The sequence below is a fragment of the Neolamprologus brichardi genome, chromosome 7 (genome assembly GCF_056152115.1).
Source record: "Neolamprologus brichardi isolate AB-2024 chromosome 7, ASM5615211v1, whole genome shotgun sequence".
NCBI classification, from domain to species: Eukaryota; Metazoa; Chordata; class Actinopteri; order Cichliformes; family Cichlidae; genus Neolamprologus; species Neolamprologus brichardi.
The window spans coordinates 24,353,147-24,365,528 of NC_142110.1; the positions used below are offsets into that span (position 1 = coordinate 24,353,147).

Below are 12,382 nucleotides of genomic sequence, written 5' to 3' on the forward strand. Positions count from 1 at the left end.
TATACACTACAACACGGCACTCTTTGAACTCTTTAACAAAATGTGTTTGTGGTGTGTGCTCCAGCTACAGAACTGCAAGAGGATACGTGGTTTTATGAGTGTAAAACTGTAAACCTTTTAACATGGAGGCGTTCTGCTTCCTTGGTTGTTTCACCCAGACTGATCTCGAGCCAACAGATGCCTTCAATTTTTCTTGCTTTGGGATGAGGGTTCAGCTAAAAAGAACTCAATGGATCAGCAGTGTGTTTCTGCAAGAGTTCCTCACTGGCGTCACAGCCGTTAAATAATGTCAGATGAAGCATAGCGGTGCATAGGTCTGATTGGTTTCCTGGTCTTTGGCTTCAGCAGGTGAGGAAATTGATAAAACGTGCCATCGGGGAAAAATAGCTCGACACCAACGCAACAGAGACTATTGGGAAGAATTAGGCCAGGGTGTTTAATATTCAAGTCTGCAAGGCAAAATGAAGGACTATTGTCTAATCACACCATCTGCCCTTCCTGAAAAGCAGTGGGTAAAAGATTGCACAGGGGTCAGTGGGCCCTACGGGTGTTAATGTTAATGTTGACCATCAGTAAAAAGTAGTCTGCCTAAACTGTTTGTTTTTTTTAATCTATGTAATTGTAAGACTCTTAAAAGATTAACACTCAAAAAGTTACTACTACATATTATAAAATAAAAGGCTGCTATTATGAGTTTAAGATTTAAATTTCCTTTGGTATAACTATGAAAGTGCTGAACCAGACGCATTTAATGAGATCTCACCACTTTTATGATAACATAGGTACATTTCGCAGAACTTTGACACAGAGTGGCTCTTTGCATGGACAGAAATGCAGAAATGTCAGTTATACTTGGCTGTTAACACTGGTTAGCAACATATACACATGTATATATACAGTGGGGCAAAAAAGTATTTAGTCAGCCACCGATTGTGCAAGTTCCCCCACTTAAAATGATGACAGAGGTCAGTAATTTGCACCAGAGGTACACTTCAACTGTGAGAGACAGAATGTGAAAAAAAAAATCCATGAATTCACATGGTAGGATTTGTAAAGAATTTATTCGTAAATCAGGGTGGAAAATATGTATTTGGTCACCTCAAACAAGGAAAATCCCTGGCTCTCACAGACCTGTAACGTCTTCTGTAAGAAGCTTTTCTGTCCCCCACTCGTTACCTGTATGAATGGCACCTGTTTGACCTCATCATCTGTATAAAAGACACCTGTCCACAGCCTCAACCAGTCAGACTCCAAACTCCGCCATGGCCAAGACCAAAGAGCTTTCGAAGGACACCAGGAAAAGAATTGTAGACCTGCACCAGACTGGGAAGAGTGAATCTACAATAGGCAAGCAGCTTGGTGTGAAAAAATCAACTGTGGGAGCAATCATCAAAAATCATTAAAATGGAAGACATACAAGACCACTGATAATCTCCCTCGATCTGGGGCTCCACGCAAGATCTCATCCCGTGGGGTCAAAATGATCATGAGAACGGTGAGCAAAGATCCCAGAACCACACGGGGGGACCTGGTGAATGACCTGCAGAGAGCTGGGACCAAAGTAACAAAGGTCACCATCAGTAACACACTACAACGGCAGGGAATCAAATCCCGCAGTGCCAGACGTGTTCCGCTGCTGAAGCCAGTGCATGTCCAGGCCCGTCTGAAGTTTGCCAGAGAGCACATGGATGATACAGCAGAGGATTGGGAGAATGTCATGTGGTCAGATGAAACCAAAGTAGAACTTTTTGGTATAAACTCAACTCGTCGTGTTTGGAGGAAGAAGAATACTGAGTTGCATCCCAAGAACACCATACCTACTGTGAAGCATGGGGGTGGAAACATCATGCTATGGGGCTGTTTTTCTGCCAAGGGGACAGGACGACTGATCCGTGTTAAGGACAGAATGAATGGGGCCAAGTATCGTGAGATTTTGAGCCCAAACCTCCTTCCATCAGTGAGAACTTTGAAGATGAAACGAGGCTGGGTCTTCCAACATGACAATGATCCAAAACACACCGCCCGGGCAACAAAGGAGTGGCTCCGTAAGAAGCATTTGAAAGTCCTGGAGTGGCCTAGCCAGTCTCCAGACCTCAACCCCATAGAAAATCTGTGGCGGGAGTTGAAAGTCCGTGTTGCTCGGTGACAGCCCCAAAACATCACTGCTCTTGAGAAGATCTGCATGGAGGAATGGGCCAAAATACCAGCTGCTGTGTGTGCAAACCTGGTAAAGACCTATAGTAAACGTTTGACCTCTGTTATTGCCAACAAAGGTTATGTTACAAAGTATTGAGTTGTATTTTTGTTATTGACCAAATACTTATTTTCCACCCTGATTTACGAATAAATTCTTTACAAATCCTACCATGTGAATTCATGGATTTTTTTTTCACATTCTGTCTCTCACAGTTGAAGTGTACCTCTGGTGCAAATTACTGACCTCTGTCATCATTTTAAGTGGGGGAACTTGCACAACCGGTGGCTGACTAAATACTTTTTTGCCCCACTGTATATATATATATATATATACATACATATATTGGTGATTTACATATTTGCACTGCCAAAAAACCTTTTGCATAATTTTTCTTGTAACTGCTTTGATCCTTTGACTTCTCATACCGATTTAAAAATATATTTTTAATTAAAAAAAAAAAAAAGAGGTAGGATTACAGCTGTATTTAAAAATTTGCTTCATCGAACAACAACCTCCACTGACTCCTCTCTCACTGCCATGTCCACTATAGCTCAGGGAGAAGTTGCTGTCCCAAATGGAGGAATTTAAGTATTTTGGTGTCTGGTTCACAACTGAGGGGAGAGTGGAGCAGGACACCAACAGACAGGTCCTGCATCTGCATCACCTGTCTGTTGTGATAAAGCCAAGCATGAAAGCAAAGCTGTTGATTTAACAGTTGATGTATGTCATTATCCTCACCTGTAGTCACAGGCTTTGGGTAGCTGGCAAAGGAATAATAGTGAGATTATAAGCAACAGAAATGAGTTTCCTCTGAAAATTGGCTGGGGTCACCCTAAAAAACAAAAATGGGACCTTTGTCACTTGGGAGGAGCTCAAAGGTAGAACTGCTACTCCCAAGTGTCAAAAGAAGCCATTTGAGGTGGTTTGGACATTTGACCATGGCAGGCCCAGGACATGGTGGAGAGATTACATCTCTCGAATCGTTTGAGAATGCGGAAAGAGACGCCTGGGCATCTCTACTTAGATTGGTACCCATCCAACCCAGACCCATAAATAACCCACGATTGTAGGTTATCTATCACTAAGAATACCCATTCCTTAAAAAAAAGTCCATTTCAATTTGATCTGGTGACAAATTTAAATGACTCTCACATCTCTATTTGCAGACAATGAGACAGTTAACACTAGTGCACACTAATGTTTTACCAAGTGTCTATGTCATGCAGTTTAAAGAGCTATGCGAGCCATCACATCAGAAATAAACAGTAACACAGAGCACTGAGGAATAAAATAAATATGTTAATATAGTCATTTCACAGCTCTGCGTGCTTGTCATGATCAAATGCCCAAATCAACAATTTTCTGCAACTTTACTGTTTAAACATATTTGCAACCACAGTATTGCACTCTATTGTTTTATTTTCGTAACATTTTATACATCTTCATCTCCTGTTCTTTTGATTATGTTTCTGATCGGATTAGGTGTCTCTTAAACTGAATTTAGATAGTGTGCAGAAGAAGAGTCAAATGACATGTGAAAAGCCCTTTTTAAGTGGGCGTGCACAGAAGCTGAAACAGAGAGCCTACATTAACAAAGACAGTTGATAACCACCACTGTTGTACCAATTCTCTCTGACCGTGGTTTTAGGTTTTGTAATAAAGTACAATGGTTCTCAAACTGTGGTACATGTACCACTAGTGGTACTTGGGCTCTCTCTGGTGGTACACGGGAAATCTCCAATGTTTTTTAAGATTCAATAATATACCATTGTGGAGGTATGCAAAGACGACACGAGAGTTCCCCGGGCTCTTCTAGGAGCCAGACTCAACCAGAAAACATCTCCCCTAGTGCGAGTCCTCCATGAAGAGCAGCCTTTCCTTATCGCCAGCGGTCGCAGCCGCTACAGTGCACCGGCGAGCTTGTTTTTCTGGGCCTTAAAACTGCAAAGGCAGCAAGGCGCTGTCACGCTGATGGTAAAAACACAGCCCTTTTATGCAATGCCGCAATCCCAGCCACCATCGGTGAGTCTGATGCTCCTGGTAGCCAGGAGAATGCGATCCACTTCTTCTGCGAGTGAGCGGTAATCCTTTGTGACCAGCAGCGGGGAGTTGGCGAGGCCAGCTCGCACCGGCATCTGTCAGAGGAAGATGTGAGTGAAGAGGAATCCGCTGTCATCCGTTCCTAGCAAGGACAACATGCTCTACATTCACTTGAGAGCAATACCATCACCCAGGCCAGAGAGAGAGAGGAGTTTCTCGGCCCGCTCTGCATCGGAGAGGGAGTGGCACTGCAGCAGCAGCACCTTGAGAGCGGTTTATTTCCCCTAGGTGGGAGGATCCTGGAAGAGGGTCATCACAGGGCAGGTGGACAGTGGATCCAGCGAGGCCACCACATAAACTTATTTGCATGGTATTTAATGCCAGCGTTTGTGGAGAGCAAACTGAGCTTCGGTTTGCATGAATCACGAAGGAGGGTCGTGAAGCCAAAATTCCGGCAGCTTAACCGCCACAGCAAAAATTCAAACGTACAGCTCTGCTATCACTTCCAACATAAATGAAGACAGAAAACTAAACAGCAATGGCGTTTGTAGGGTTACTGAAGTTTGGCTAGCTGGTATATAATGATGTGCTGCGTGGTGGCTAGCTACACAGCTATGGTTAGCATAATATAAACACAGTGAAGCTGGAGGATGAACGCTAACCTTTTTCCAGTTAATAAAAGTTAACGTGAGGGTTCCCGAAGGTTAGGGACAAATGCAATCGCATAGCAGGATGGTGTAAACGGACCAAACTTCAGTCAGGAAAACAACTGCAATATAAGGTTAGTCACTAATATACTGCTGCATGGGTGTAGTTACATCGTAAGGTTTTAAAAACTGAGCTTTAAAATGAATAGTGATGATAAAAACCGAGAGAGGCCGACAATGATCACTGCCTTTTTTAGGGGCTTGTTCAGATTAAATAGAACAAGATACAAAGCATTAAAACATGTTAAAAACACAACAGCCTTAATAAACGCAGAGTAGTTTGGACCTGGAAAAGGTTTCATCAGGTCATCACTTAAAGATCGGATATCTCACTGCTGTGAATCTTTTAATGCAGTACAGTTGTTATTATTATCACTTGTCACATCCTGTTTATGACAGTTAAAATAAATAACATTCATATAAGAAATAAAAATGTCTTGTGTAAACTGTATGTGGCATTAAATAGGTCTATACTTCTGTACTTCAATGTTGGTTATAACGTGTTACTTCACGAGCCATATTTTTTATGAGGTGGCACTCATTGCGAAACGTTTGAGAACCACTGATATAGCAAATACAAAGAAATTCTGGCTATGTTGAACAAATTGTTTTGACCTTTGCTGAAATTGGCACTGGCCCCTCTATCCAGAAGCAGTTTGGCCAGGTCATAGTTGGCCACGCTGACAGCACACATAAGTGGAGTCCATTCAAATCCAAGCCTAGTCTCCACATCCACACCTGTCCACAAAAAGCCACAGCAAGCAAGACAAACAAAATAAATGATTTTATATGGATTAATAGCAAAGTTAAACAAAAAATCATATATAATTGAAGAATTGTTAGAGCATTAATGCATTATTTAGAGACAACTATAATGTGTGATACAAAAAAAATGAAGTGCTTGCCATTGTCCAACAGCTGTTTAACAGTGTCTGTGTCTCCGTTATTGATAGCTTTTTTCAAAGCTGACACAGTATCTTCTCCTTGTTGTTGAACAGCATCCAGCTCCTGTAAAAATATGGAACAACCATAATCAATAAAAACGGATTCCTTCATATAAAAAATGTTAGTGCCTACAAAAGAGTTTGTGGCCTTGCACCAAAGGAAAATCAAAAAGAATATAGTAATGTGTATGTGTGTATATTGTTTTTTTCCTTCCTTCATGTTGGGTTAAATTCAAGTCAAATATTACAGGAACACTTTTTTTAAAGTTAGGTTACAAAGTCTCTTCTGACTCATCAGGATAATCGTAATGCATAATCAATTCAGAGGACCCGATTTAAGCAATGAAAAAATCTCAATTTATGTTAACGGCATTGTGTACATGTAAAAAAGTCATTATTAATAACAGTCTTTGGTTTACTCAATGTGTTTAGTTACTGTATTTATCTATTATAGAGAACTACTAGATATAAAGCTGTGACGCTCAATATTTCATTTTGACTTATTTAACTTTCATTTTTGTAACCTTATTTAGCCATTTTTGTATATTCTGCTTTCTTGGGCTACTCTACTTTATTTCAGCCATTTGTCTTCTAGAGATGGTACTTTTTTCAGCAACTGTAGGTGTATGTGAAAAGGCTCTGTAACACCTGTCACGTATGTCTGTAGGTGTCCTGTTGACTGCTGACACACGGCGTGTGTGAACCTCATGTTTTACTATTTTTTAGCAAATGTGGCGATTTTTATATGGCTCAAAATGGTAAGTACATCCATTTCCTGCTATTTTTTAATCTATTTGACTAAAAACACTTACCCCTGTATAACTTAAACCACATTTAAACCAGCTGGTAATTAGCATTTATCCTATATTTATGCATGTAGGAACCCTGCCCAAGTTACAGCCATGTTCATTTTTAAGCAGCCTCCTAACAGCAATTCAAGAACACCAAGGGTGAGAAAGAGAGGCAGTTGTACAAACTCCTGTAACTGAACTCTTAACAATAATTAAAGAAAACAGCAAATTGGTTTTCTTTGTCTGTTAAATTAGCTTTCTACTAGAGTAAATAAAATAAATAAAAAACAAGAAGAAAGAAAGAACATATGAGGTTCGTTAAGTTAGCTCATGTTAGACACAGAGGTTGCAGCTGTTGCTAGTTAATGCTATCACTAGCAGCATAAAGGCAAATGAGAAAAGATGGAGGGCGCTGGTGTTGAGAACCTTAATGCAACCAGAGTTTTTATCCGAATAAGGCGAGATGTGCCACTCAGCTTCGCTGCCGTCGCTTTCTTCTCCAGCCGCAAAGGCATAATCCATGAAGTTCGCCATGACTTAGCGCAATAGCTCGCTAAGCATCATCGGTCCGAGTGGACTCTACAGGTCACGCTGGAGAGACGTTTGAGGCTGCGCACTGCGCCTGCGTTGGGCGGAGTTTGACACCAAGCCAATTTAAAGAGTCCTGTTCTAGTTTAATAGGAAAATACAAATAACATAAATAGCAGTACAGTGTTTTCATAAAGTTACGCTGTACACCGAATTAAAATTGTGTCTTAAAACAGGAATTTTTGTTGTTGCTACAAGGCCTTGTTTTTGTCCTGTCTCCCGCCCTGATCCCTGTTTGTGACAAATGGCTTTTCCTCCCTGAACCTGCTTCTGCCTGAGGTTTCCTGTTAAAACGGAGTTTTTCCTTTCCACTATCACCATGTGTTTGCGCATACAGGTCATCCCATTGTTGGGTTTTTCTCTGTATTATTGTAGGGTCTTTACCTTACAATATAAAGAACCTCGAGACAACTGTTATTGTTGTTTGGTGCTGTATAAATAAATACAACTGAATTAAATTAAAACAGGTGTGAACCTTTATCTAATCTGCATGAAGGTAGAATTTATTGACAACAGCTCCAAGGGACAGCCATTGTCCAGAAGAGGTCACTCTTTCTTCTGGGCAAGTCAACACCGGTTGTAGCCAACTGCAAGCATCTAACAGTGTGTCTCTCTGTATTTTTCCTCAGGTCCCCTTACTACCTTTTATATTTTATATCCCGCTCTGGCTTAAAAATCCTACTGAAACAAGCTTTAAAGAGGTGATAAAGGAGTCAAAATTCTTTACTTCTACAAATATGCTATAACTAAGCACCCTTTTTCTGGTTTACTTACTTACTTTTCAAATTGCTCTTCCCCGTGGTCTTCCTCACACCCTGGTTGTTGTTTTCAGTTATATGATTATGGCTTATGGAAATCAATGTCAGCATCGTTTTCTGTACGGAGTTTTGGAGCAGTGTTTCTACTTGAAACATGAAACGAATCCTGCACTTTTGAACAATTCTTTGCTTTTTTGTTCCAAACACAAACTCCACTAATATTTTCTCCCCTTTAAACCAGATTACCTGTCAGCACAGGGCTATTTCAACAAGTGATCTAATACCACACTTTATCTCTGTTCCCTTCAGGAATGTCTAGGTTTTAACCCTCCCTAAAGTGAAACAGTGCTTAACCTTTTTTTTTTTTTTAAGAAAAAAGTTTGAAATTCATCGAAATGTGCAGGAACTGTACCAGCTATTAAATAAAAAGCCACAGCTTGACTATTAGAGGCAGCTTAGTAGACCTGCAGCAGCAGGACTAACCTGACTGTAAAACCTGTTCATTCGGCGGTTTTTATTATGTTATTTATGCTTCAACAAGACGTTTAAATGTTAGGTTTTCACGTTAAAACCCTAACTGTGAAATGGGTCGGATTCTACAGTGCTACGTTTGTTATTTCTACTCCAAATTACCTTTTAACTGAGTGTAATTGAAGTCAGGATAATTCACATTTTGTGAGTTCTGCACTCCGGTCACCTCCCACATCTTTTCTGATCAACTAACTTGTGCCTCTTGAGTTTGGTGCCACAATATTACCCTGAAGCCAGTCGGCGTGGAAATGACGTTTCAGTAGTTGGCGAGCCCATAAAGGATAGACTGTCCTCTCCCTGTCACAGAGTGAGAGGGAGATAAAAGAGAGAGAGTGAGTGAAAGGAAGGTAGTCGAAGCGGACTGTGACTTGCAGCAGAAAATAAAACTAGGAAAACGCACAAGAAGACATTGAGTTTTAGCAAGTGGAGCAATAAAAAAAAAAGCCTAGGGAAGCGCGCAAAGTGACAGAAGAGGTACAGTTTTTTGGTTTTTTCCACCCTTTTGGGGCACCAAGATGACCGCATAGCGACGATACATTCAGAGCAGACACGAAGTGGAGAGTAAAGCGGACGAGCATCCCCTCGGAGCCACGCGGGGGACACTCAGGTGCAGGGAACTCAAACTGGCGGCGCTCTTAGAATGCAGAAGTCACCAGTAGAAGATGCGAACTTCTTCTCCAAATTTTTCTTCTGGTAAGAAATGTTTGGTCTACAGCCTTGGCTCCAGGTGCAGGGCCAGGTGCACACGCAGCTTGTCTGTTGTAAAGTGAAATTAAAGTTATACGGTGTAAAGTAAACAAAGAAATGTCAAAAGGGAGGGGGAAACCAATATGCCATTCGATTCTTCAGAAGGCAATTACTGCAGGGTTCTATTCAGTTTTTCTTCTCACATCTGCAGAAATCACGTGCGTAAAATACAGAGTTGTGCTCCGATGTAGTATGTTCTAAAAAGCGTTGGCAGTTGCACTTAAGCTACTGAAGATTTAAAATTTGTGTAATGTGCTAGGAATTGTCATATTACACTTTTTTGCATGGATTAAATGGTTCTTTCTTTGTTAATATTGTAGCCTAATAAAGTGGCGCCGACGCCCCACTTACTCCAATTCCAAACAGAGAAATAATCCTAAAACCTACATGATGTATCTGGATGAGACAGCCTGTGATTCATTCACAGATACTAGCAAATATTTCTCTCAGTTCTCTGTCATTAGTCTGACTATGAAATCAAAGGCTTATCATCTAACCACGAAGAAACAATTATATTTCCATGTAATTTAAAAAGATTAATTACAAATGCGTGTGTGTGTGTGTGTTTGTGTGTTTGTGTGTATGTGTGTGTGTGTGTGCAGGTGGGTAACACCACTGTTAAGGAAGGGCTTCAGAAAGAAGTTGGATCTGTCAGATGTGTACAAGGCTCCCTCCTTTGATCTGGCAGACAACCTCTCTGAGAGACTTGAAAGGTTTGTACAACCTGTGCATTATTAGAACAATTAAACACTTAATTTTTTTTTAGTCTTTCCTTACAAGATTAGTAATAACAAAATTAATGATGATCTCCCCTTTAAACTCACTGAGTTGAAGCCTGTTTTTGGGGAACTGGTTGTAAGGTATTCTCTGAAATTAATAAAATCATTAACTGAACTTCATCCAGACTTTATTAAAACATGTAGAGAAAATTTCTAGGTATGTGCTGATTAACTACATTGATGTAGGTAGCATGCACAGTAACAAAATCCAGGTAAGTGGAACTTGTAGACATTCTGAAACCTAGAAATATGTGGCTTTGATGTTTTTCACGCATGTTCTTTACTCATGTTTACAGTAGCAGAGTATGAGTCCTTTCTTTTTTCACAATAAGGGCTGGCATTTAAACAAGGCTTGACATAAAGCAAACCTGTGTGTGCCAAACGAACAGCCAGACCAAAGATGATGGACAGACGTGACCCTCTTTTTTTGCATCTGTCTTGCACTCTCCCTCTGATTTATTTCTGTTTCTCTCTTTGTCTTTTTCTCTCTTTGTCTTACATTCATTTTGTTCAATAAAAAGTTGGATAATGATTAAATTTCTTATAATAAATTAATTTAAATGTATCCTGTTAAGCCCAATGCTAGCAGCACAAGGTCTTTCTGAATTTTTCATTTTTGTTATTTTGTTACTTTCTTCCTTTGATCCCTTTTTAATCTTTTCCCGTTCTTGCAGATATAAGCTGGTGGCACATCTTTGACAAGTCATTTCCCAAAAGTTAAATACTCTTATAGTTTTTTAAAATTTGCCTAACAATCACGGCAGTGTTCCACGTAGTCTTGCCTCTTTGTGGGGCTGTCGTCACGCTAAATGTGGCCAAAAGGCTGGTCAGTGTACACAGGTTTTATAAAGTCGACCTTTAGAAAGGGCCCAGTCCCACCAGGGTGATAAATGAGCAGTGGTGGGTGATTTTGCTTTCATTATTCTGATCAGGCAAACAGTGAGGACTTCTGGGAACGTGAACTTTACCTTCCATTAAAGCATGCTGTGTGCCGTCAGCCTCTTTTATCACCCCCAATTCAACTCAAGTCTTTGAGCTTTCTTGGCATGACAGTTATTATCTAGCAGGAGCTGGAATGAAGTCTGGTAAAGACAACACATACACGCATGTGAATCTGCATTTTTAATTACATTTTAATCATTTTAAATGTTGATATCATAAACATAGTGATGTTTTTATTTTAGATATATCTATGTTGCAGTAAATAAATAACATACTAGGTAAGAAGATTGCTACCAAAGCAAATCTAGAAACCCGTAATCTATAATGACTTGGCCTCTGCAGACAACAGACAATATTTTGAAGCTTTTATTGAAACCATCGGAACCAAGACTTTCTGTTTGGTATATATGTATACATTAGAAACAAGCTAGTAAAATTTTAGATTTTGATTTTAAGAATGCATTGTGGCAAATGAAGCTCTTCTTTTACACTCCATATGGAGCATTTACCTACATGAAACCAAAGCCTGCAGAACCTTGATTATTCAGTAGTACTCAGACTGCAAGCAGACAACAAACAGAAGCTAGGAAGCTTTCAGTTTCAAAATCTTGTCACGTCTATCTTATCCATATTGTCTGTACACAACAGTACAGTGGTTAGCACTTTTGATTCACTACTGTATCTGCAGAGTTTGCACATGCTCCCTATGCCTGCAGGAATATTACAGGTTAATCCTGTGATAGACTGGTGATCTGTACAGGGTGTACGGTGAATTTCACCTTATGATAGCTGGGATATCCCCATCCCTTCCACCCCCACCCCCACAGTTTTCCTGTTTGTGGCCCTGAGTTGTATATCTCTGCTTGGCAGTCAATAGGTAACACATGGCCACCTAGACATTTTGCATGACTCACTAAAATTGAAAATGCAAGGATCTCTGCCTGTACAAATTGAGACTAATTCAATATGAAAGGTAAATCTTCAATCCCCTTATGTTTTTTGTAATCACTTTCTTCCTCAATTGCCCCCCCCCCCCCTTGTACTTCTACTTCTTTGCCCGTCTTTTCTCTTCTCAATTTCTTCCATCACTTACTGCTGCTGGTTGGCCACATCACCGCAGTTATAAATTTCCCCTCACAGAACAATGCAGCTACTCTCTAAAGCTGTACTTGCCTGCCAAGACAGTTGTGGGAAATTAATAGAGTTATAACAAAGTTACACTAAGTAATTCCTAACAATACTTGTAGAAAGTCCTAGAAAACTAGACTCAAATTCCCAACATCTAAAAGGTACAAAATTCATTCACAAAAATTATATTCATAAATAAATGGCAACAGGTTTTTATTCTGTGAATTAAT

At 40.1% G+C, this 12,382-nt stretch overlaps 2 protein-coding genes across 3 annotated transcripts in view; one reads left to right on the forward strand and one right to left on the reverse strand.

Moving 5' to 3' along the window:
- The window catches only part of asz1 (ankyrin repeat, SAM and basic leucine zipper domain containing 1), a 41,682-nt gene extending 34,400 nt beyond the window's left edge, over positions 1 to 7,282 (reverse strand). Inside the window, exons 1-3 of one of the 2 annotated variants that reach the window (XM_006782312.2) lie at positions 7,106 to 7,282; positions 5,850 to 5,952; positions 5,560 to 5,682 (exon numbers count right to left, since the gene is read on the reverse strand). In XM_006782312.2, coding sequence (XP_006782375.1) covers positions 5,560 to 5,682; positions 5,850 to 5,952; positions 7,106 to 7,213 — 334 coding nt within the window. In that variant the 5' untranslated portion in view covers positions 7,214 to 7,282. Of the gene's footprint in view, positions 1 to 5,559; positions 5,683 to 5,849; positions 6,526 to 7,105 lie in introns of those variants that run through there. The other variant, XM_006782311.3, reaches the window with a different exon arrangement.
- A 1,914-nt stretch (positions 7,283 to 9,196) lies between these two features.
- cftr (CF transmembrane conductance regulator) overlaps positions 9,197 to 12,382 on the forward strand; it is a 41,557-nt gene continuing 38,371 nt past the window's right edge. Inside the window, exons 1-2 of the mRNA XM_087843345.1 lie at positions 9,197 to 9,249; positions 9,906 to 10,016. Coding sequence (XP_087699471.1) covers positions 9,197 to 9,249; positions 9,906 to 10,016 — 164 coding nt within the window. The remainder of the gene's footprint in view (positions 9,250 to 9,905; positions 10,017 to 12,382) is intronic.